Genomic DNA, 24,256 nt, shown 5'->3' on the forward strand with positions numbered 1-24,256 from the left:
ATACGTTTTTGAGTATTTTTTAAAGAAACAATGCAGATTAAAAATAGAATTTCTAACTTTGAAAACCATTCAATTTAATCATCCATCTTTCCATTATCAGAAAGCTGCTTATCTTATGGTTATGACAAGGTAGAGCAGAGTAAAGAGAGTAGTAGAGTAGTTTATTGCCATATGTACAGTACACTGGAATTCTTGTTGATCTCTAGGGACATACACAGCACAACAGACAACACCACACAATGGTGACAGTACCTTACAAATGTAATAAATAATAACAAAAGGAACAATAAATATTGTGTGGAATACTAAATATGTAGTAGTGAGAAAAAAAACATGGTAGACCATGCAAAAAATGCCTAGTGCAGATGTGTATTGAGTCTGAGCCACTGCAGTTAGCTGTTGAGGATGTGTACTGCAGTGGGACAGAAACTGTTCTTGAGTCTAGTGGTCCTTGCTTTAATAGTGTGGTACCGCTTGCCAGAGTGCAGGGAGGAGAATAATTTGTGGCTGGGATGGTAGGGATCCTGAATGATGGATTGGGCTTTATTGCGACAGTGGATGGTGTAAATCTCGCAAATTGATGGTAAATCACATCTTATAATCCCCTGTGCTGTTGCCACAACCCTTTGCAATGCATCTCTGTCATGCATTGTAGTATTGCTGTACCACACAGTGATGCCACTAGTGAGGAAACTTTCTATGGTACTGCAGTAAAAGTTCATGGTGAACTGCGTCCCCATACCACTTATCCAAGAAGCAAAAGGCACAAAGCAGGACCGCTCTTCCCCTAGAAAAAACACCAGGCCCTGGCAGAATCAGGGAGGAAATTCCAATTATCAACGGCTAATCAAACCCAGCCAGCATGTCTCTAGGAGAGAACATGCAAATTTCACAGATGCCCAAGGCCAGATTCAAACTTGGCACCTTGGATCTGTGAGTGGATGGCTCTTCTGATCGTGCACTTGTGCCCCAGTGTGGCATACACAATCCCTCTTCATCACAAAAATAAAACAGACAAACAGATTTGTCTTATTGAACGTATATACCCCTAAATCTGATAAAGTTAAAACCATATTGCAAATTGAGTTGTAATGTGTGTGAAGACATGTTCTGGTAGGAAGAAGCACTAGTCTCATGGTACTGTACATGCAAACCTTATTTTTCTTGTTAGATCTGAGTATAACCTTTAATTTAACTTTTATTACACATTTCCAGTAACCATTAAAAGTGCTTAATTCTTTGCACAGACAAAAAAAGTCTAAACATATGTAAATGATGCATCTACATAAACAAGAAAGGCTTTTCCTTAAGTTGCTTCTTCTAGCTCAACTTTTTTTTATCTTGTACACAAAGTTTATGCTCTTTTGCTACCTGCATCTGATGGGTGTCTGTCCAGTTTTGAATTTTTATCTAAATGTTGCTGAACTTAATGTGCGTTGTCAGTTTTTATAATTCTCCTAATTTGATATTATGTGCCAAACTTGACTCATTAATTTAGTAACTATACAAGAATCTAGATTACTGATACAAATTAAGAGTAGAAGTGATGTTCATACAGATCCCATTGGTAATTTAATTACAATTGCTAATTACATTGCTCCATCTGAGCATTCACCCCTCATCTATTCTCAGCATTTTCAATCCATTAACCAATTCTCAATCTAAGGACGCATATTTCCCAAAATGACTACCAAATATAGTGGTCTCTTATGGAGAACTTTATCAAAAGCCCTCTGAAAATTTAAATAAACCATATCATATGCTCGGTATATATCCACTACAGTTATGGTTATGCAAGAACTACTGTACCTTTTCAAAATCCATGCTTCCTCTAGGATCCTTATCTGATATAAGTGATTCTCTAGTGTAGTTGTAATTAAAGTTCCATAACCTTACATGCAATAGACGTCAGGCTGATAATAATTTTATTACCCTTTTACACGAATGGGCACTACAACAAAAATACACTCATTTCTATTACATTTGAAGTTTCTAAGCAAATACAGTACTTTCTAATATAATCCAGCTGATATGTTTCCACTGCAACAAGAATGTTTTTTGTGCGTTTCTTATAAGGTTACTATAGGTTTTATTAGTAAATTACTGTTTCTTCCTTGAAGGGTTAAAATTATGCATATATTTAAAAAGCCCCTGTCTTTACCATTAGGAGCCCAGCTTTTTATATGTTTAGCAGAATGTAGCACCCACTAATTTAGATAAGAATACTACCCTGAATGCAGTGTATCATCACGCCTGAAAACACTGACTACCCTGCATTAGAAAAGAATATGTCTCACTGAGTAAGACTTATCAGTGGCAGAACAATGTGTTAAAAGTGCCCATTAATCCAGCTCATTAATAATCGTAACGCCTGACATGAGTGTAACTTTCCACAACTATTAATCTCCTTAATGTTGCATTGATTTGGAGATGCTGTAATTTGGAAGGACTGGGGATTAAAGAAAAACAAGCGATGAAAAGGGAAAAAAAATTAGGAATGCACTAGAAATTCAATGTGGATTCTTAAAGAACAACTTGCAAATATGCACAACAAATAGCGTACATAAAGGAAAAGGAACTAGCTAAAGGCTATGGCTCTGGAAATTATGTAATTGATTGTACTCATCACAATGACCTATAATAAATTAATAACTGGTTAGGTGCAGTAGGGCATTGTTTTAATAAGGATGACATACAGAAGTATGATTAAGAAAAGACTGTGAAACCAATAGGGATTACAGAAACTGCACTGTGTAGTGGTCAAGATGTGTTTACACAGTTAATCTCTGTTAGCATTCATTTTAGGTTTACTTAAGCAATGCACTGTGCTTATCTAAAACAATCTGAACAAAAGGAATAAATCTGACAGTTGCACTGGACATCCTAAATTACCAGTAATGAACAACAAATGCACATATATGCTTTCATCACAGCTCTATTATTTTAACATTCAGTACATCTCCTTGCTTCCTTGTTTGATTTAGTAGTGTTTTATGTAATTACATGTTTTACATAAAGACACTCTGGGCAAAATGTAACCTTTTCCATTTGTTTTCTCCCTCTTAATGGTCTAAAACAAGTTCTGTTTTCTCCAACAAAGCATTTCTGTGCACATCTTACCTTAGGTGTACAGTTTTCACAGGGTTGAGCCCTAAAAAAGAAGGATAGGTTTTTAACCAATCTGATACAAAATCACACTTTCTGACACTAAGGAGGGAATATGTTAAAAAAAGCAAAAAGTCCTGTTAACCAAATAAAAGTATTTGACATCTGTGAGGTGAAAGAAATATGACTTCATATCTTCTGAGATTCCAATAAGTGTAACTCCATTAACGTTTATGTCATTTTAAGTTTTAAGGGTTTGCAGCCTTGAATTGCAATGATCATATTCCAGCTAATCACTATGCTGCTCAGTGCCTTAGATTTGTACATCAGAAGATGTACATCCATTATGATTCTACAAACGCCAACACTGTCTATAATACCCTTCAACAACACCCAGGGCAGCACCAGGACAACACCTTATATCTGACAGTGGTCATTAATACAAAAAAGGGAGGCGTTTGCATTCAAGGTACCTTTCACCATGGACTGCCTCCGTGAGGGATAACGTTTGCTAGGCCTTCTCTCGAAGGTACTTCTGCGTCTCAGTCTGCCGCCGTGAGTTGCCTGGTACTCCGTTCTTCCACTGTAACATGCAACACACGTACCCAGTAAATATTACTGTTACAGTCTAACATGACCAGTCAGGTTAAACCAACCTTCCACTTCACACTCAGCACAGAGAGCAAACCCACATGACAGAGTGAATTAAGCTGTTGCTATCAGAGCTGAATAAAAGATAAGCACTTTGCCACACACACCTAAAAGGATACAAAAAATAAGCCATGTTGAGTGAGCTAATGCATGACATTTTTGGACAACAAAAAGTTGGACCAAATGACATGCTCTTGTGGAAGAGAACAGATTCTTAAAAAAAACTAGAGGACAATGATCATTATCTGCAAAAAGTCTATGGTTTTAACAGTGAATAAATTATTTTATTATACTTGAACTGTATAGCTTGCCTTTTTAACAAATCACACCTTACAATATTCTTATTTATGGTAATGTTTTGCTGTGGGCAAAACAAACGTTTTGCAAAGTCGTCTATCATGATTTCAGCATCATATGCAAATACTTTTGTTGATTTTAATTTGACGATACGATTTTCATACAATTTGCAAAATGTCCTAACATTTGAGCATGACCTGGTTCTTTCCATTAATAAATGCCGCACATCCAAAAGACAAACAAGAGGCTCCTGAATGGCAGAGCCAGTAAAGGCAAACACGTGGCATGAAACACGAGCTGTGCAGTCAAGTCATCACAGGCATCGTGGACTATGCCATGTTCTGCCCCTGACTTAATTTCCCCAGGCTGTGGCACACGATTTGTTGAGCAGCACAAGGGCTATTTACCACCCTTGTCCACTGATCTCTATCAAGAGACTCTCAGACTTTTTATTTATTCATCAGTCAACTTTGTCATCTTGGAACAAAGGCCATTATACTTTAATAATTTGGATTTGTGGATACAAGTTTAAATATAGTTAATTAAATTAGTGTACTGGCTGCATGTATTTGTCAAACCCCTTTTCTGCTATCCTGTTGTTAGCCTACAGTCCATTTTTATTATTTCTAAGATGTATCGCTCTTCCAATCAATGCAAACTCTTCCCTTTACAAACTGGCAGGAAGCTCGAACAAAAAAGTACATATGGTTCTCACACTCCCTCCTTGGTACAAGGGTCATGGTATTATTCAGCTGATCAAAAATTAATCATTTCCAAATCTGGACAAAAGAATGAAAAATAATGGAAGATTCCAACATGACACAGAAAAAACTACCCGACTGCCTGCCCCTCACCTGAACCTGAACCGGGAGCCCAGACGGACAAAGTCATTTCTGCCACTCTTGCCATGTGCTGGCTGCCGCAGCCTGAAGAAGGCGTGATGCTCCACTGCACACTTCCACAAGTGCTTGCAGGCCTTGGCGCTGTCCAGCCGAAACACAAAAGTGTGCTCCTGTTCCCGACCCTGATACAAAGAGACAATACTGAAACCAGCTAAATGTGCTGACCGTCAGAGAGTGAAACCATTGAATACACTTACAGTACACTAGAGTGAATCTCAGTGTGCCACTAGGTAAATCTATCTTGCTCATTGTTACTTTACATTTATCATCTACTGTGATAACCACAGACAATTTGACTTTACTCTGATTTCCTACAAGCAAATGGTTTAAGGGAGAAATCTTAAATGCCTGTTTGCTTTCAACATACTGCGTCTACCCTACAGTAGTATGCATCCTCAACAGCTAACTGCAATTCCTCAAATTCAATACACATCTGCACTATAAACTTTCTGTATGGTCCACCATATTTTTTTCCTCACTTCTGCATATTTATTGTTCCTGTTGTTATTATTATGTTTGTAATGTACTGTCTACAATGTGTGCTGTTGTCTGCTGTACTGCGTATGTCCTGAGAGATCAGCGGGAATAAGAATTCCAATGTACATGTACCAATGGCAATACACACCTCTACTCATAGAAACCACTTTGCATTGTTCTAAGACATCATCATGTTTCAACCTTTTGCATACCACATTTCTGAAAAATGGACACCAGACAATTTACAACTACTTCTAATCATGAAACATCTCTCACCTTATCATCATCTTCTACAACAACTAGAGTTAGTTTGCTTTTCTTGAAATCCATCCTGGTGATTTTCGGCCTAAAACCACAAAACATGGAATAAAAAAGTAGTTATTGTCTGAAGTTACCGGACACCAACACATTTCAACAATTATGTGATTCCTTCTCTAGATCGATTGATATTTTTTAAAGATTAATTAAATATGAACTCAGTTTATGGATCTGAACTGCGTCTAAGTGGAAAGAAGCACCCTTCAAGTTGAGATACGTTTTGCTCTACTTTTGTACAATCATTAATTAGCATTGCTGCCACATCTCAGGGGCCCTTGGTTGTGCTATCTGTGTGGAGTTTGTATGTTCTCCCTATGTTCATGTGGGTTTCCTCCAAGTGATCCGGTTTCCTCCCACAATCCAGAGAAATACTGGTAGGTTAATTGGTTTCTGGGACAACTGGCCCTGGTGTGAGTGGTTTGTGTCTGAGTGGACTCTGTGATTGACTAGCGTCCCATCCAGGGTGTACCCTGCCTTGTGCTCGTTGCTTGCCAGGATGGGTTCCAGCTCCCCTGCAGTTATAAAATGGATGGACGGAATTTTCATTATACTACCTGTTTTCGGGTAAACCCTAAAATATAATTTCTATGAAGATATTTACAATTCAAAATATAAAAACTGATATTATCTTCTAAGTGCATACATCATGCATATGTATTTTACATCATCTTATATGAAATTGCCCTGACCTTAATCATCTTAAAAACTTTCAGAACCTCAGAAATTAGAGGAGGACATTCAGTTCATGTGGTTCTGTTTCTCTCTAAGCACACAGACAGTGCTGACTAAGAACAACCCAGGGAATATTTATAAATAACCCATCCAACTATTAATCCCTTTCACATCCACCCTTTTAGAAAAGGATAATCTAGAAAAGCCATTAGTATGACTTTGGGAGACAGGAGGAAATATACACAAACACAGGAAGAACATGCAAACTCCATACAGACACCCCAGACTGGAATCGCTCCTTTTATTATGAGTATATGGCTATGCTGCCACAAACTGAAGGTCAGACCTAAGTGTACATAATTACATAGTTCAAAGGTGTGTATAATTTTTTTTCTCTTGATGAAAAAAGACAAGTACTAACTAGGCAACTCCAGACTATTTATCAGAAGAAAATAAATATGGAAACATATTGTACACAACAATAGTTAAATGAAGGGAAGCAACAGACTGGTGCAGCAGAAATTTCGGACCTAAGCACCCCCGGAAGATTAATTAAAAACGTACACTTCCTGGGGTGATGTGCTAAGTGTCTACAAATGCAGAACCCAGTGACTGTAAAGACAGCCCTGCAAAACCTACTGTCAACAAGCATTCAGTGATCTGTGACTGCTTATCTCTCTCCTATTGAGATCAAACAGCATTATTTTCTTTGCCTCCAGACCTGCCCAATGGCAAATAAAAACCAAAATAAACAGGAACATGCTTCATACATATGCATAGGGAGCAATGCAAACGGTTTCAGGATCCTTGCACAAGTACGATGGTGTGCGTTACACACAGGGTTCTAGTAATTCAGAGCAATGCGCCTTTGTTCACTGCAAGACTCCTACCAGTTGCAACATCTAAAATTAGATTATTTATTTTTTATCGCCACTCCCACTACTGCTGTATAACAATGGACAAAAATAACAGTTACCAGAAGAACAGGCCTATCTTGTTGGACCCTTCGAAAACAAGGATTCCAGTTGGAGTCAGTCCCAGCGCATATTCACAGCCGTCTCTGCCCTGGGAAAAGTCACAGACATCTGGAGGTCATGGTAGCAGCTGCTTTGGCAAGCACTGTGCAATATTCAACAGGCATCATTCAGGGCTGTGCATCAAGTCTGTTTATACTGCTGTGACCCTCCCTGCTGTATATTTGCCTAAATCAGGTGTACAAATACCAAGTGGAGCCATTGTAAATATGCTTCCCAGCAAAATGTACACATATATGTGTTTTCAAAACATTAAATACACAATGTCAATAAATAAATGGGTAAATAATAATGTATACAACTGAGAGCAATTTAAATTATCAAGACACCCTCCATGAAGCTTAATATACGGCACAGGCTATTAAGTAGTCTTTAATCAGATACATTTGCTAAGAACTTTTAGGTTCACTTCAAGCTTTGTCTAACAGTTTAGTTGTGTCCATGTGGAAATCAGAAGCTGTTGCCGTTAAGTCCTGCATCTCTGAAAAGTCTAATGGATAATACATGAAATCTGACCTAACATGGATATCTAACAGCAAAATTAACACAAAAACACTTTACATGTGTGCAATATTTCTATTAATGTGAAGTTACAATAAATGAAGAAGACATCCATTTTATTAAGTCATTATACTATATATCCATTAAAGATAGTCTCGCTAAGCTTTCCTAAGCTGTATAGCATCAGAGAATGCTGATCTAAGGAGGTATGTTAGTAATCATCTGGGCAGGACTTCCAGAGAGGAGAGGACTGCTGCCTGTAAGAATGTCTGCTGAAATCAGAAGTGCAAAGAGTTTCTAACGATAATGATAATCACAACCATTACTGTATATACTGTAGCACCTTTAACTGTACATCATCTCAATTTGAGCAAGGTCAACATTAGTGCTAGGCAGTGTACTGTGGAGCTGGAAATGGAATTGTTTCAATTAGCCTTTGAAGCACCAGACACAAACATCTTGCTGTGATTTCTCTATATAATACCTAAAAGACCACAGATAATACATTAGAGAACTCTATCAATTACAGACCTTTGTGGACATTTAGAGGATTTAATGCTTAATGATAGCTATAATGTTCTGAATATCTATCTTGTAGAAGTAGGTGCTAGCAGTCTGCTCATCACTTTTATACAAACACACAGGTAATAATATATGATCCGCCACCAGTGCAAAGCATCTAACACATGGACCACAAAAAACAGGGACATGCTGTTATCACCATGGCAATATGAAGAGAAAACATCAACACCATACCCTGACTTCACTTGTAATTTGATGAAAAAAGACAATGGAAAACACTGATCGAAGGAGACATTTTCAAAACCATTCACCAGTCCACTCCACTTTTCTCTGGCCTGTCAGAGTTGATATTTAAAAAAAAACCTCGACATATCTAATTTAGCAGAGCTGCACTGTAAGTTAATTCAATTTTTTAATTCAGATCGCTGGTTTGAACGAATAAGCTAATTAAAGTTGTGCTTTAAGATCCACAGAGTAGACATCTGCTCATCACCAGCCAAAGCTCATATGTTAACAATTCAGAAAAAATAAATACTCCAGCTCTGAATGGTACTCAGTCTAGAAAAGTCTGAATAGATATGATGAAGCTAATTATGCTAGAGGTGATGCAGCTCTTACAACACAGACACAGCAACCTCTGTAAATTTACCAAACAGGAAAAAAGAATCAAGATTGTAATGTACCTCCTACCAATGTTCAACCTTACATATTTTAACTGCACTGTATGAGGATTCAAAAGTGTGTTCTCTATCTTACCTCAGTTACTGTATTTCACTTAGCCATTTGTTAGCCAGTATCAAACTTCAAAAACAAAAGTGACTGATAAAAACATCTGAATAATATTTATTGAAGTTAACATATTTGTGAATGACAACATTTCAAAGGAGGATGCCACCTTGTGTTGATCTGTGTATATGTAACACAATCATATCGTTGTTCAAGTGTCAAAACAATTTGTGTTTAAAGATGAAACAATCAAGCAATTCATACTGAATAAAAGGTCACAGAATCACAAATACATGATCAACAGGAATGAATGAGCAAACCAGTTTATTGAAGTTATGAATTTTGACACTGCAAACAATAAAACAGCAGTATGATCAGAATCATGAACTGCAAAGCATCTATCTGTTATCATATTTGTGGTGTCTGGTTAGTATGAGGATTTTGCAGGTGTCAAAAAACAATTCAGAGGGAAGCAAAAGGAAAAATTCCTCATAGTTCACCAACCTGAAAGATATGCGGAACGTTTTTTGTTGTTAGTGTAAATACAGTAAGATCAGAGCTTTAAAAGATCTGACTTACTGTATGCGCACCATCCAATGATCCAAATTTACAGGGAGACGTGAATTATACAGCCTTACTATTTGGTTTATTTAAGCAATTTGTCCGGAAAAAAATTTCACTGAGGATCTCCATTACATGTCATGTCTGAGCTGGGATCAGGACAGATCCAGCAAATGCACAACAAAACAAACTAAGAATAACAACTAGAGTCCTTTAGTGTATGAAACCATAGCGGGCCAATTCTGATGTTTTTTTTCTTTCCCGCTTTCCTAAATTGGTTAAATGTTCTAACTGTGAACTCTCTTAAAAAAAATCACTGTCCACTAAACAAACAATTGACTTTTAAATAGTACTAAAACTAAAAGTTCACACCAGTTTCTACATTACATTCATGGGAAGCAGACTGCATGAACATGCTCTAATTGAAAAAGGGAAAATTATTTGATCATACATACCTTTACAAAGTGCATATCTACTCCATACATTTCCAACCATTTACATTTATTAAGAAAAGACAGTTCTGCTTGAGCTGGACTCTTCCCTCTGTAAATGAAAACAATGACAATCACAAAAGAGGGGAAATTTCCTCAGGAATGTCTGTTCACAGGCCTGTGACAGCTGGGGACATACTTTGCCAAAACCTGTTGCTGTACTCCAGACTTGACAAATTCAGCCACAATATTGTAGGGAGCTTGAGGTAGGTTTCAAATGAAAACACAAAGTTCATAATAATACGATTGTGTTCTATGAACACTGTTGAAGAATCCCATAGCACTCAGTCACAATTCAATAAACAACAGAACCAAAAACAAACCGAAAGAAGAAAGTACAGCAAATCAAGAGCAAGAATAAATGATCCATTATGCATGGCTAAGCAAAAAAAGACAGGACTTTAAGACCGTAATCTGGATAATCTGAAGTCTATCCATTCAGTGCCTCACACATGCAGAAATACCTTCAAGTCTATTCTAAAGTTTACTTGGGGCCAGTGCAAGTTACAGAGGACTGGAGTACACGTTACAGGCACAGACTGCTAAATTCAGTTCAGTCAGTACAAAACATGATATCACCCTCTTAGTTTTTAGTCAGTTGAAACTTGGAAATATATCTATATGTACAATATATACTGTATGTAGTGTATATATATATAAAACACACAAATATACAACTGAAAAAAGATGACACAGGCGATCACTGTGAAAAGTTTCATCCTATACCGTACATCGTTTCGCACTTGTGTTGTTAATGAAATGATGAACTAAAAGTAAACATTTTCCACACTTACATCATTTTTTAAGGCACTACAAGATAGCAATGTACAGTAAGTGGCTTATGGATTGCTTTGTTCCGGAAAAGAAAAAATATTGTGAAGAGCAAAATCAGACCTTAAAAATTGTTCTTCTGGTAAGCAATGCTGTTACATTTGACTTAGATTATGAATTGTTATACCCCAGCATTAAAGTTGAAGTCTTGCCAACACAAACTACGTCATTGATACAACCAGTGAATTAAGGTTTGAATGCTAACTTTAAATGCATGAAAAGTGCGTAGAAAAAAATCTGCCCTGAAGAAGTGAATGACTTGATTTCGATGAGACCACAAATTGAAAGGTGCTGGTGATGCTATTTATACCTATTCGTTTTCATCGGTAATAGGTACATTACATATATATACCCTGCCTGAACTGTAAGTTGATAAGTATCTAAATCCAATTACATTATTCCTTAAGGATATTAACTCTCCTTTTTAAGTCATTTCACTATAAATGACATTATTTAGTAACATAACTTGTGCTTATAATGGAACCTTCAATTTATTGGTAGCTACAAGTGAAACAGATACAAGTCAAAAGAGTAAAGTTTACACTCTAATGGTCCCAAACTTTACCTGTTTACATTATTCTTATATATTACCCTACAGTACATAAGTACATAAGTTGTTTTGTTATATGTAGCGACTTTCTGGTTTCTGATCCTGACGTATCCTAATCCTAATTGCCTGTTATATGTTTATTATTGTATTTTATACTTAAAATGGCAAACGGCATAATATGATGAGTATTGTTGCCCAGCATTGTCACACATTAAGTTCAACACAGCAGTATGTTTCCACACAAAGTGCAGATTATAGGTAGGTTTACGTCATGTCCTGCACTAAATACAATACTTAAAGGCCCTGTTTAATTAAAAAAAGGTCTCCTTAGTTCAAATACATGGGTGAACAATTGTTGGGACATCAAGTACATAAGTATTTGGATAAAATTCAATTCAGTGAAATGTCTGTCAAATATGGATATTCTGCATACCACAAATTCATATTTTCAGTGCAATACACTTTTTATAATCTTAATTATAATACAATACAAATAATATTAAATTTAAAAAAGTCTCTGGTGCCTAGTCTGTTTTATATTTTCCTTTTGATCTGACAAGGTGGGTATGACCTGTAGAAGATCTATCGTGCTCATTTTTGTGTCTGAGGCTGGCCTGCTTGATCAGACACACACTTACCAGAATATATCGCAAGGAACCACTAGTGGAATTTATTACAGTACAAGGGAATCCCCTTTGATTGCACCAACCATCCATCTGGGCTTATCCTGGGATAATCCTTAGAGATAATCTGAGTGAGTGAAATGAGATGTGTGTCCGGAGGGGTCTTTTAAACTTTGTTATAAAAACAGTACCACACTACATGTGTCACAGTATGACAATCCGTTGTATGAATCAATGCATTAATGATACATCGTACTGATTTTTCATGAGGCATTGTATGAAAGTATGGCCAACATACTGGAGAAATTAAGTATTTCTGAATGTTATACGATCTTTCTAACCTTTGTTAATTAGTGTAACGCACACTGGTAACAGCTGTTAAACATACTAACCAACTAAAAGATTCCCCTAATGTACAGTACCTGTTTTTGAAGAAGTTCATTCAGGGCTTTATCTACCATGCATATTTAAGAAATTGTTATTGTTTATTTCACCTTGCTTTTATCAATGTCAACAGTGTTTTTTTAAAAAAACAGAAACCATTTTTTATTTCCAAAAGACATTTAATAAAAAAAGATTCAGGAGAGAGTGTTCACTCCCCTTGATATGACGATGTATACAGTATCTTATTTTCTATGTATTCCTCTCTCTCACTGCGAAAAATATCTTAGATCTCCTAAGATAAACATGATGAGTGCCAGAGGCCACAGTGTTTACGCATGAAAAGCAGTGTAGGGTAATGTTTCAGTGTAAAATTAAAGCAATACTAAAGAATTAATATTCACAACTGTTTGGGAGATATCATATATGGAATAAAGTAAACTAACAGTGCCCATGCATGAAAACTAGCCTCATTCAGAAATTTAAAGTGTCAGCTACACCCTAAAAAAGATGATTAATGATACATCATCATATTAAAAAATAAACGGATTCTGATTCACTGAGATGCCGGGATCAAGAAAACTCTTTCAGCTTGGAGAAATGTCTGGGTTTCATGAAACTGGCAATTCTCGCCAAGCTTTGACTCTGCAGCTCATGCTTCTGATAATCTCCCAGACCTCTCCCTCCTACCAGTATCCTCTGAGCTCTACTTACAGTACATGTGCAGAACTGTATCTTTCAAAAGCTGCCTAGAAAAAGAAAGTTGTTGGTTGAAAGTTTTTTTTTCTTTTAAGACTCATTGCAGCATTGTACCAATTAACATGTACCTACAGTACAGTGTTATTCATATTCAGTGGTTTCATGAATATCTTTGAGATAATACTGTATACTTAACTGAATAAAGCAAATAACAGCTTATTTCAGCAAACTGCGCTAGAACTCCACACCCCTAAATGGAACTGTACCACACTGTTAGTGCAGAAAAACATATGATGCTCCTGAGATCTGCCTTGGAGCTTATCAATATCATTCCTTTTGCTAAAAAAGCAGTGACCAGCAAGAAGTGACAGACTGAGAGCCCTTATTTGTTTCCCTACTGACTGTGTTCCTCGTGACCTTGTGTGGTGGAAAATATTAAATTTTATTTCAATCTGTCGCCTATCATTCTCAATGAGATCTGTCTTTCTACCCTCGGCTGATGAAAACCCAACACTATTCTTGTGGGAAGCTAGCATTTCCAGCTACACTTCTAGGTGCTAATAAATACTGTACAACACTGCCTACATTCTGGCAGAAGAACTAAAAGTGCACTCATAGCCATAAATACACATACAAAAAGACCAAGGCAGAGACCGAATATAGCAGATGTCAGTTTGCAGTCAGCAGCCTTCAGTAACTTTATGTAGTGTGTCAGAGGGGTCAACAGCAAAAATTTGCTTCTGTTAGTGTTAGATGTGTTTGCACGAGTGAGTCTAAGGTGGGAGGCGTAATGATTCAGAAAATACAGAACCACACCACTTCTCTAAGCACAAAAGAAATTGAAGTTTTCAAGAAGTAAAGCTACATACTGTCAATGTACAAAGCAGTCAAAGATCTTTGATCATGATCTGGACTAAATAATCAAGAGGATTCTGGGAATGGAGTGTGCAGTCTAGACCTCTTGGTTCTGCTGACAGTTCTGGATCATTAAAAATCCTTAAAGAAATCCACACCAAGTAACTTTTGGGATGAATTTACTATTTCACTGCAAAGCACAGTCCGAAATTAATCAATTTGGGAGGAGAATTAGAAAAAAATAATACACAAAGAGCTTATTAAAAAAACAAGACTAAATAAATAGTTTAATATGACAAAGTAGGTTCCTAATAGATGTGACTGCTAATGTGACTGCATTCCTAGTGTTCAGGTCAATATTACCTATACTACATGAAGAATACCTACTTGTGCCAACAAATAGATGTTTTAGAATCCCTTGATGCAAACATAAAGTGAGGAATTGTGTTCAATAAAGACAAGAAAAATGTCAATTGTATGTGTGTTATTTGTTTAATCACATTATGTTTATCTATTATTATTATTTAGATGAAGATCAGATCATGATTTTGGAAGAATTAATGCTAGAAGACAGATGATTCCAAAGGGTTCACAAAATTGTTCTCACAACTGGATGTACTGTTTGTAACTTTTTTTGTAAGTCCCTGCATGTGTAAAACATCTGCCTGGATGCAAAACAAATGTCTGCGACATCAAAGTATTATCGTATTATAATACATTGTAATTCATGGGACCTCTTTTTTTTGTAGTCTTCCTGGAACTGCACCATTACAGCAAATGCAGTAAAATGAAGAGAAAAGGAAAGAAGTAGTCACAGATTTAGCCAGATGACACAAGAGTTGAAAACTCCTTTATAGCACATGCAGCTGTAGTAGACCAGGGAATAGTCCACACTGTACCTGCACTCTGCCCACTTCTGGAAGATGTCCACCTCCATTGCCTCGGTCTGTTTGGGTGTGAACCTGAACTCTGACACCAGCTCAGGGGAGTGCTCTGAGGGGTCACAATCACCTAGCTCCGCTGGCAGGAACAGAAGCAACAAGGGAGAGAGACAGAGAGGGAGACAATTGATGTCCTGTCATTTCATTCTTCATTCCTTTTGATCCCTATTCAGAACCACACAAGAAATGACATTATCACAGCTTCACAACAGTTGAAAGAAGAAAATGTATCAAGAATGTTTCAGGATCTGCTTTCTATCTGGGGAAAGAAAGTGCTTTCTGAGGAAAAAGATCTGTGTATAACCACTTTGTCCTTGTATGTTTGTGCCTGAGCCCAATGTTTATGTTAGCATTCCAATATTGTTGGATAATTTTATTCTGCATTGTATTATTTAATAGCTGAATAATATCTGGCATTCCTTTTTCAGTGCTTCTGGGCTGTATGGGAAAAAAGATGTACTGCAAGATTTTTTTAAGAATCCTTAAGATTAACACTTGGAATTGAAGAAGAAATGTCAGCGAGAGAGTCTTGCTGTAATGTTAATCACAAGGTCATAATCATCAATGCTGACAATGGTTGTCTTTACTTTAACAGAACGTGCCAGCCTCATAGAAACAGACACAGTGTTGTAGCAGACATATGGGAGATTACAAAGAACACATTAAGCATTAAGACATGACCTCTCCGAATGGTCTCTACATTGAAACAAAGAAGAAATGAAAATATATAATCACAGTGATAAACACATCTATCATTGGTTAATGTATTATGTCTTTGCCAGGAAACAGCAAGCTGTTTGGCTAGTTGAACATTCAGTCTTTCCAGAAAGGTAGGGCAATAAAGCAGGAAAAGAACTGAGGTATCTATAATATCCTTCTTAGTCAAATCCAGAGGAAAGATAATTACTGTTGGGAGGGAGCTGCCTATGTGATTAGAGCAGAGAGACAAAAAAATGAAAACAGTGAAAGCAGGTTGCTATCCATTGGTCTATAGGCTGACACACATGGTTTCAAAAACATGAAGGCTTTAAAGAGACTGAAAAATAACTACTCATGTGCAACCACTTCATTTGGGTCTGTGTTAAAGTTTTTACCAGTCTCAATAGAGAAAGGTACTGAAAATTACAGTTACACAGCTCACTTTCAGAAATTCAAGTTTCTACTTTATATAGAAATAGGAATAATAAAGAAAGGGAGAAACGAATGTTTCACATTTGTTAAGACAATCAGTATAAGATTCAATTAAAATAAAACCAGCTGACATGGATGTCTAAACACAATCTCCATTGATCTTCCACATTAGATCTTCAGTTCTGTAGACAGCCTTACATCTTCAGTCTTCATTAGCAACTGGTATTACAAAGTCAAGGAATAAGGGAGAGGGAGAAAAGTTTTTGGGGTTTAAGTGTTTCTAAAAGGAGAAAAAAACAACAAAAACACAGTCCAGAAAGGAATTCCCTGAGGCAAAAAAACGTGTATTTCGGGAGACCCCTGTCATGAAATCACTGGACTGAAACCCATCTGAGAAGAGGTGCCAGCCTGGCAGGGGACCAAAGTGCAAACTGCCACCCAGGCACTCAAAGAAAAAAAAAACATTACTTAGAACATTCACCATGGCAACACTTCCTGAGCTGGTGCCCAGCAAAACCAGGCAGGAGTCACTCAGATTGAACTCTCTGCTGGAAGAGGAGTGGTTGCAATTAGTCAATGACATCAGAGATCAGCCATCTGCCTTCAGCACTCTTCTATTACAGATCAACTAAAGTTGATTCAATTAGAAATGAAAGGTTCAAAGAGTTATGAGAAACGCTGACAGAAAATAAAGAACACTGAACTAAAAAAAACTTTGTGTTCAACATTGCTTTGGGAAGGTTATCAGATTGTTCAGAGTTAAGATTTTAAAAATGTTAGAATAGGATGACACAAATACTACCAAGAATGTCTTAAATTGCAAAGACACAAGCATGTACACAAAACTTCCATCACATTTAATTGATTATTTTAGTCAGGCACACCAGCTCATGGCACAGGAAAACAAATGCTATACTGCTTTCGACACATGGTGTACACATTTCCCATTATCATTCCACAGAATCCTGAGGTATATTCTGATATTCACCAGCAGCATTCAAGCAATCAGGCATTTTATAAGCATCGACTTTTTATTGATCTAAATATTTTAGTTTTTCACATGTGCAGTAGGTCTTCACAGCATTTTGAAAAAGCAACATACTACAGAACTAGCACAGCTACAGTATAGTACAAAAACATACAGCCAGTTCCAACAAGATTACATGAAATGCAGATTAACTTACATTGTAGACAGAAGGCCGCCAGCTCTACAGCAACATCATAAGGACACTTTAATCTATTAAACGTATGGAAAGAAAAAGTGATGAAATTAAAATGTCTGGGTTATTTATATCTGACACGCCTTAAATGTTCTTCAAAATGTGCTTGTGGAGTCCATTCTTAAACCTTAAAATATTTTGTTTTCTTTACCTTAATCTGGATTTATCAAAAATTATAGTTTTTACCTCAAGGTACATCATGAGCACAGAAAACATTCTGGGCAAAACCGGCAGTAGAGTCAGAAGAAATAACTTTGTTTTTTCCTTTTATTTCAACCATCCTTATTCAACACCATTACAAAATAATTTTGTTAACGTGGGCATTTTATTTTCCACGTGTAACAGGTGAAAATGACTGAGCAAACATTCCTGTCTCCAGCATAACATCGGAAAAATGCCATGATTAGTACATACTCTTACATTACTGTCAGTCTACATGGTTCTAAACGAATGTTCTGCATTTGTGTTAAGCCATTTTCTGTAAAAGCTCCTGCTAAAATCCCTTTCCATGCTAATTACTTCAGCCAATAGAACATAAAATTTCCTAAAGCTTACTTCAAGGAACCATGACAGGGAAACAAATCACACTTTCACACAGAAGCTATTCGGCCTTGACATGGTCTCAGAAGTAATTTTCCCTGCAATAATTAGTTGGAATACCAAATAGCAGTCTAACCAGTAAGAGCAACAGACATTAAGTACACGCATAATATATTAAACAGGAATACAAGAAAACTAGAGGCTATAACTCATTTTAATAAAGTAGAACTTTTGGAGCCAAATACTTATTCCTTTGGAGGGATTTTAAAATTTTCTTTGCCCACATTATTTGATTATGGCAATGGAGACATACTGTATTTCAAATTATATGACTCAGATGAGGATTTATTAGAGTACAGCACCTGAATGATAATGTTATATAGCATCCTTCATGACTCATTGGGCGTTAAACAATAAAACAAAGCAGAAACAGACCTGCATACATACAGTATAAATACAATAATGTATGCCCTAATGCAGAAAAGTGAGATTTAAGGCAGGATATGAAACTTATTTCCAAGATCTAACAAGGGTTGGAAAATCCCAGTCACCCATGTTCAAAACCTTCTCCTAGGAACTGAAATTCCCATGTAAGCGTATAGGGAGCTAATAGTTCACAAGTTTAGTCAGGAACTAAACTGTTCAGGTCCTTAATGCCAAGTAGGCCTCCTGACACTCATCCACACTTCTTTACTGGATGAGGCCCCTGGAGGAGAGCTTTGTCCTTTAAGTTCGAGCACAGATCATGTCACTATCCACCTGCGATTGGGATTCCCAAGTAGCAGCACACAACTTGGTATAAATTACTAGTAACCCTAACAAGAGCTATGTTTGTACTATGCATTGATCTGACCCCATATTAAAATTATTCATACAGCTTTTCCGCTACTAAGCGAGCTTGTAACTACCGCTGTTCTGGAGTCTTTGCCACAAATTGGTAAATTAGTGACCGATAATTTTTGAGCACACTGTAGTCTACTTTTGTAACAGTGAATGATCTTGGCAGGTTACAGCAGGGAATAATCCATTTCTTAATTATTCACTAATGTTATGTGTGACAACTACACATAATGAGACATACAGTAGTTGTAGAAGGAAAGGTTTCTTAAATGGAACTTAAATTGTCTTGTTGAAAATCAAACGAGCACACACACAATTTCTTGCTCAGGAATGGAGTCTCTGCAAAACTGCCACAATCCTTTCTCTTTTTAGTTTCCCTTTTTACTTTTGTGCAGCAGTTCATGTAAAATACTTACCTGCCAGAAAGAATGTCTTGTCTGAGTTGCAGTACAAAGAGGTACCTGAAAAGCAATATCACAGGCCATTAAACAGTGCGGATAAGAGCACCTGATAAGGCGGAAAAATGAAAAAGACAACAGCACTGATTTAACAAGGGAGGTGCACCTCCTACATAAGCCACCAATCTTATAATGACAGTACCAGCAATTAGAGTATCAGTGCAGCAGTTTTAAACAGATTATATCCTTATTGCATATTTACTTTACTAAAGCTGCTATGTACTATATTGTTTGCCTGCAGCTTTGCATTCAATTTCTCATTCCATTTAGTAATGAAAGACTTTCTATAAAGTCAAACTGAAATCACGTCAAGCTTATTTAAGTATTAGCCACAAACACACACATTGTACCTAAAGTCAACAGAACCTGAGGTATTATCAGCTCAATGACCATGTCACTGTATGCATCAGCATTCACATGAAAAAAAAACCTTTCACCCTCCGGCCAAAATGTGCCTCAGAAACCTGTGTCATATTGCTTTTATTTAAGGATTTGACAGCATTACTGCCAGCAACTAACCAGGGCTAAATTTACTGTCCGTTTTTTGTAACATCACACAGCAAAAAGTCCCCCAGTGCAACAGGTGAGAGAAAATCTAACACATTTGTGGATTTCAGTCTGAGATCTGGGGACCATTTACAGACTTTGAATATACCATAAACTGGTCATCCAAAATGTCTGGCTGGGTTTGACCCCTCTATGGTATACAATCTGTATTCAATCAATGGTGAGTTTTACTCTCATCAGCTAACTTACTGAAAGGCTTTTGAGCCTTCAGCAATTCTTTAAATAATGTATAATTAATATTCTTGCCTTCTCTGCAGTATGTAAACCATGTGACTCTGTGGGAAGCTCTGTTCCCAGAATGACACCCCCAGTGAAAAAAACATGAGAGAATCCTTCCATCAATGCTTCTGGGGGACATCTACGACACAAAGCTGGTAGGCAAGGGGACTGAAAACATTGAGATGTATGCAATGAATGGGTATACATATTAATCCATTCACAAACCTACAGGAGAGAAAATTGTTAGTGCGACTCTGATCTCCCACCCCATCCTGGAAGAGTGTTTCTTCTAACACCTAAACAAAATAGCTGTAAATGGAGATAGAATTGAATCCATTCCCCATAAGGTGAAAGCCTTATAAAGTGAGTTACTCTACCTTAAAATACCACCAGCTTCTCCTGTGTACACCTGTTTTAACTTAATGTCAAATGTAAGAGCTAGTTTAAAAGGGAAAATGCCCATTAGAACAGTATACCCTGTAATAAAAGTAAATGATTGTACACAGGCGTTACAGGATGTGAGTTCAAGAAATGTGGCATACTCAACACATGACTACTGCTAAAATGTCAGACAATGCAGTTAGATCCTAGGTTGTGAACAAAAATATGAAAAGGCTATGTTGAAGAATTCAAAACATTTGAAGATAAATTAATACAGAAATGATAATTTGCCTGTATTTACAACATAACAGTCAAATGCTCCTTTAATTATGTTTTTGTTGTCAACAAAATTGCTGATTTCAGGATACTTTTTGACAAACACCAAACTTGGGGTTATCCCAATCCAACTTGTTTGGTTACATTTGATGTTAATATACCATTTTTCTTAACAACTAGTTATTCAAGACTGAATGAAAAAATAATAATTTTGAAATATTTTGCATTTTAAACAGCATTCAAAATGCATTAGAAAACATGAAGCACTCATCTAAGAACCTGGGCATTGCTGCTGACCTTGTGAACTCCTCATGCAGGTTGTTGGGCTCTGAGGAGTAGAACTTTATCCTGAAGTGCAACGTGTATGGAGGACCAACTGAAAGAAAAAAATAAAATAAATTGAGCTCATCTGAATTCTGTCACCTTTTAAACTGTAAATGTAAAAGGAAAAAAAAATTGGGAAATCTGATTAACTGTTAATTCTGGACCCTTATAAGAAGCAGAAATTTACATTTTACATTTCAAAAATGTCTCTTTGGCCTAGAATCTTGTGGCTTATGAGACTCTTATGTAAAATCTCTCATGTAACTCGGCCCAACTTAGCATTGGGAGATAAATGTGTTACAGCAACATAACCCCTTAAAAATCCCAACAGCACCAAATTCTCCTACAGCAGGAGGCTGGTCTTTGGGAGCAGCAGAATTCCCTCCTGCTGAAGAGAGCCGTGTGGCTTTTGGCTGAGAGTAGTCCTGATGACAGACACCACTGACAACTGGTGATCTGTCACACTCACTCTAAATGCTAATATTAACATTAATATTAATATTATATATTAATATATATATATATTAGTTAATCATTTTTTTATTTCAGACATTTCATAGTCTCTAGTCACAGTCCCCTTGATATATTCTTAAAATTAGTGTTGTGTCCACTTGAATTTTTTTTTAAATGCCATACACAACTTTAATACTGAACTATTAATATCTTCTTAAATGTTAAACTAAAAAATATGAGTCTATAATAATTTCATCCCCTAATATCATACTGAGTCAGTCAACCTCAGTTCTGCTCCCACATTACCTCTATCATCAATATACTCCAGTATCCAGGGGGTTCATGGGAATAGTGACTAACTACTGCAGAAGTCAGAAATTCATACAACAGGAAGAAAGAAACACGATTTCATGCAGTCATGGTCCCTCTTTAAATTCTATCCATCACATCAGTAAATCCATGGGCAGTTAAAGAAGTCACCAAAAATAATCATGAAACAAAAAGTGCAAGACCCGTGTCCATTTACTGAAGTGTATTTAATGCAACAGATTTGTTTACAATGACAAAGGCAACACTGGCAAATGGAAAAATAAATCCAACTATATTTTTCCAGGGAATCTAGGTTTTTACATTTAACTGTGTTAAACAAACCCAGCTGTGTTAACAAACAGACAAATGTACACAGACTAGACAAAGGCTGCTACAGGAAAAATACCCTAAGATCTGCCCTCTGTTATGTTTTCGGCTCCTCTTGATAACAATCCACTTAAACCAGAGGTGACTCAGGGTCTGTAACCCAACACAGCAAAAATGCGAAACGTAGGGCTACAGAAACACGTAATAGAAAAAATATATAAAAAAAAACAACATCTAACACACAAAAAAGAGAATAACAATACTAATAATAATAAATAAAAATGAGTATGTTAGACACATGTCCATTATATTAAATGTGATCTGGGATAAAGGTGAACAGGTCAGTGAATAACAAACAGAAAAGATCTCAGAAAATGTCATATGACAAAGGTAGACAACAGCCCTTCATCACTGGAGTGACATGAAAGGTCAGTAAAGCTGCAGTGACAGAGAACTGTTTTCACTACAGCAGATGTAAAAGGTCATAAGGAAAGAAGAAATTATTTTAATGCAGTCATGGTCCCTCTTAAAATTCCATCCATCCATTTTCTTACCACTTTATCCAATACAGGGTCATGGGAGAGCCAGAGCCTATCCCAACAAGCCCCTCTTTAAATTGTCAAAATCTTTCAAACCTTCACAAAGCATTAATGGACCAAATATTTTTTTGATCTTTGCAACACGAGAAGCAAAGTCTGGAATGCAGATGATTCCAGCAGTTCAACTCAAAGAATGCACCCAAAAGTCTCATACAACTCTCCCAAAGTGAAGTCACAGACAGTGCACCTGAACCCTCCTCAACATGCACCAGGAGTAGCCCAGTATTGTGGAACTGGATTACACAACAGAAACCAAGATCAAGGCTATACCAATAATTCTCAAGAGAAAATACCATTGTTTGTGTTTTGAAGTGTGAACAACATTTAATGAGTGCAGCTCAGGAATATAAAATGCCGACTACCTGCATTTTACTGCTTTCAGAATGGTGTGCTAATTGTATTTTGTTATTCCCTTACCTAAACATCTTCACAAGTGCTAAACTGTAAACATGCCAAATGGAGACAGCAAGTTTAAATATCATTATATAAGATCACCTTGTACCACATAACTGTATCCACTATGCAGGTTTCCCTGGATTCTCACTGGACTAATACTAACAATTTTGATTTCACATAGTGTCATGGTTTATTGTATCTCTCAGATTTAATTAATTTACTTTATTACAATTTTTGCTGCTTTTACCACCATATACAACAGTTAACCATTCAACTGTAACTGTTTTGACTTTCTGTCCTTTCAGGAGTGGCAGAAAATAGAGCACATTCTCAATTTGAGGAACTTGAGGAGATCTGGTTAATGGAAAACTGTTTTTCATTTTTTTTTGCACGGAATATAGCTTTTGGACATGAACGCAAAATTCAGCCATTCAAGGCAGTCTTTTACCTGGCCACATTTGAATTGTCAGTAATGAACAAGTTTAGAGAACCTACACACAAAAACACTCAATACAATACAGTGTGAATTATTCTTAATGCGATAAAATAACGTTTGCTGTAATTCTATTTTGAACTTTGAGAAAATAGAACTTCCCGATGACTCAAGCAATGTTATAAAAGGAATAAAACCTATATTTCACTTGCTTTCAGTGGTTCAGTGATATACACCCTTATATCTCCATACATCTCCATTTGTATTTCATGTGCTCAACATTTTCAGAATTCAGCTGCTGAAAAAAAAACATTTATACACAGATGATACTGGGATCCTGTAGCAGTACTGACTAAACCCAGGTCAACATGGTGTTGTTCACTGGACAGATAGTTGGAACACACTGGCATGACCAAACACAGCTGAAAAATCAAATTAAAATGAACAAGTTTAACAAAAAAAACCAAAACAAATCAAGTAAATTTCAGATGTTACTGCAAAAGACAATAAAGTTATGTATAGGATTTCAGGGATACTTGAAAAGGAAACATCATCCGGCACTCAACATAACAGTGATTCAACTTACTCTTTACTTGCTTCTTAATCAGCTTGGTGACGTCTAACCAGTGCTGAAAAGAAAAGAAAA

General features: G+C 36.6%; 1 protein-coding gene across 3 annotated transcripts in view; it reads right to left on the reverse strand.

The window, feature by feature from the left end:
* Window positions 1-24,256, reverse strand: part of epb41l4b (erythrocyte membrane protein band 4.1 like 4B) — a 155,530-nt gene that overhangs the window by 71,420 nt on the left and 59,854 nt on the right. For all 3 annotated transcript variants that reach the window (XM_015357282.2, XM_015357281.2, XM_015357284.2), the window contains 11 exons: window positions 24,197-24,239; window positions 21,067-21,145; window positions 19,285-19,329; window positions 17,453-17,505; window positions 15,096-15,216; window positions 10,222-10,309; window positions 7,399-7,487; window positions 5,709-5,778; window positions 4,908-5,077; window positions 3,579-3,688; window positions 3,121-3,151 (listed from right to left, as the gene is read on the reverse strand). In XM_015357282.2, coding sequence (XP_015212768.2) covers window positions 3,121-3,151; window positions 3,579-3,688; window positions 4,908-5,077; window positions 5,709-5,778; window positions 7,399-7,487; window positions 10,222-10,309; window positions 15,096-15,216; window positions 17,453-17,505; window positions 19,285-19,329; window positions 21,067-21,145; window positions 24,197-24,239 — 899 coding nt within the window. The remainder of the gene's footprint in view (window positions 1-3,120; window positions 3,152-3,578; window positions 3,689-4,907; window positions 5,078-5,708; window positions 5,779-7,398; window positions 7,488-10,221; window positions 10,310-15,095; window positions 15,217-17,452; window positions 17,506-19,284; window positions 19,330-21,066; window positions 21,146-24,196; window positions 24,240-24,256) is intronic.

This window comes from Lepisosteus oculatus, chromosome 10, assembly GCF_040954835.1.
Source record: "Lepisosteus oculatus isolate fLepOcu1 chromosome 10, fLepOcu1.hap2, whole genome shotgun sequence".
Classification (NCBI taxonomy): domain Eukaryota; kingdom Metazoa; phylum Chordata; class Actinopteri; order Semionotiformes; family Lepisosteidae; genus Lepisosteus; species Lepisosteus oculatus.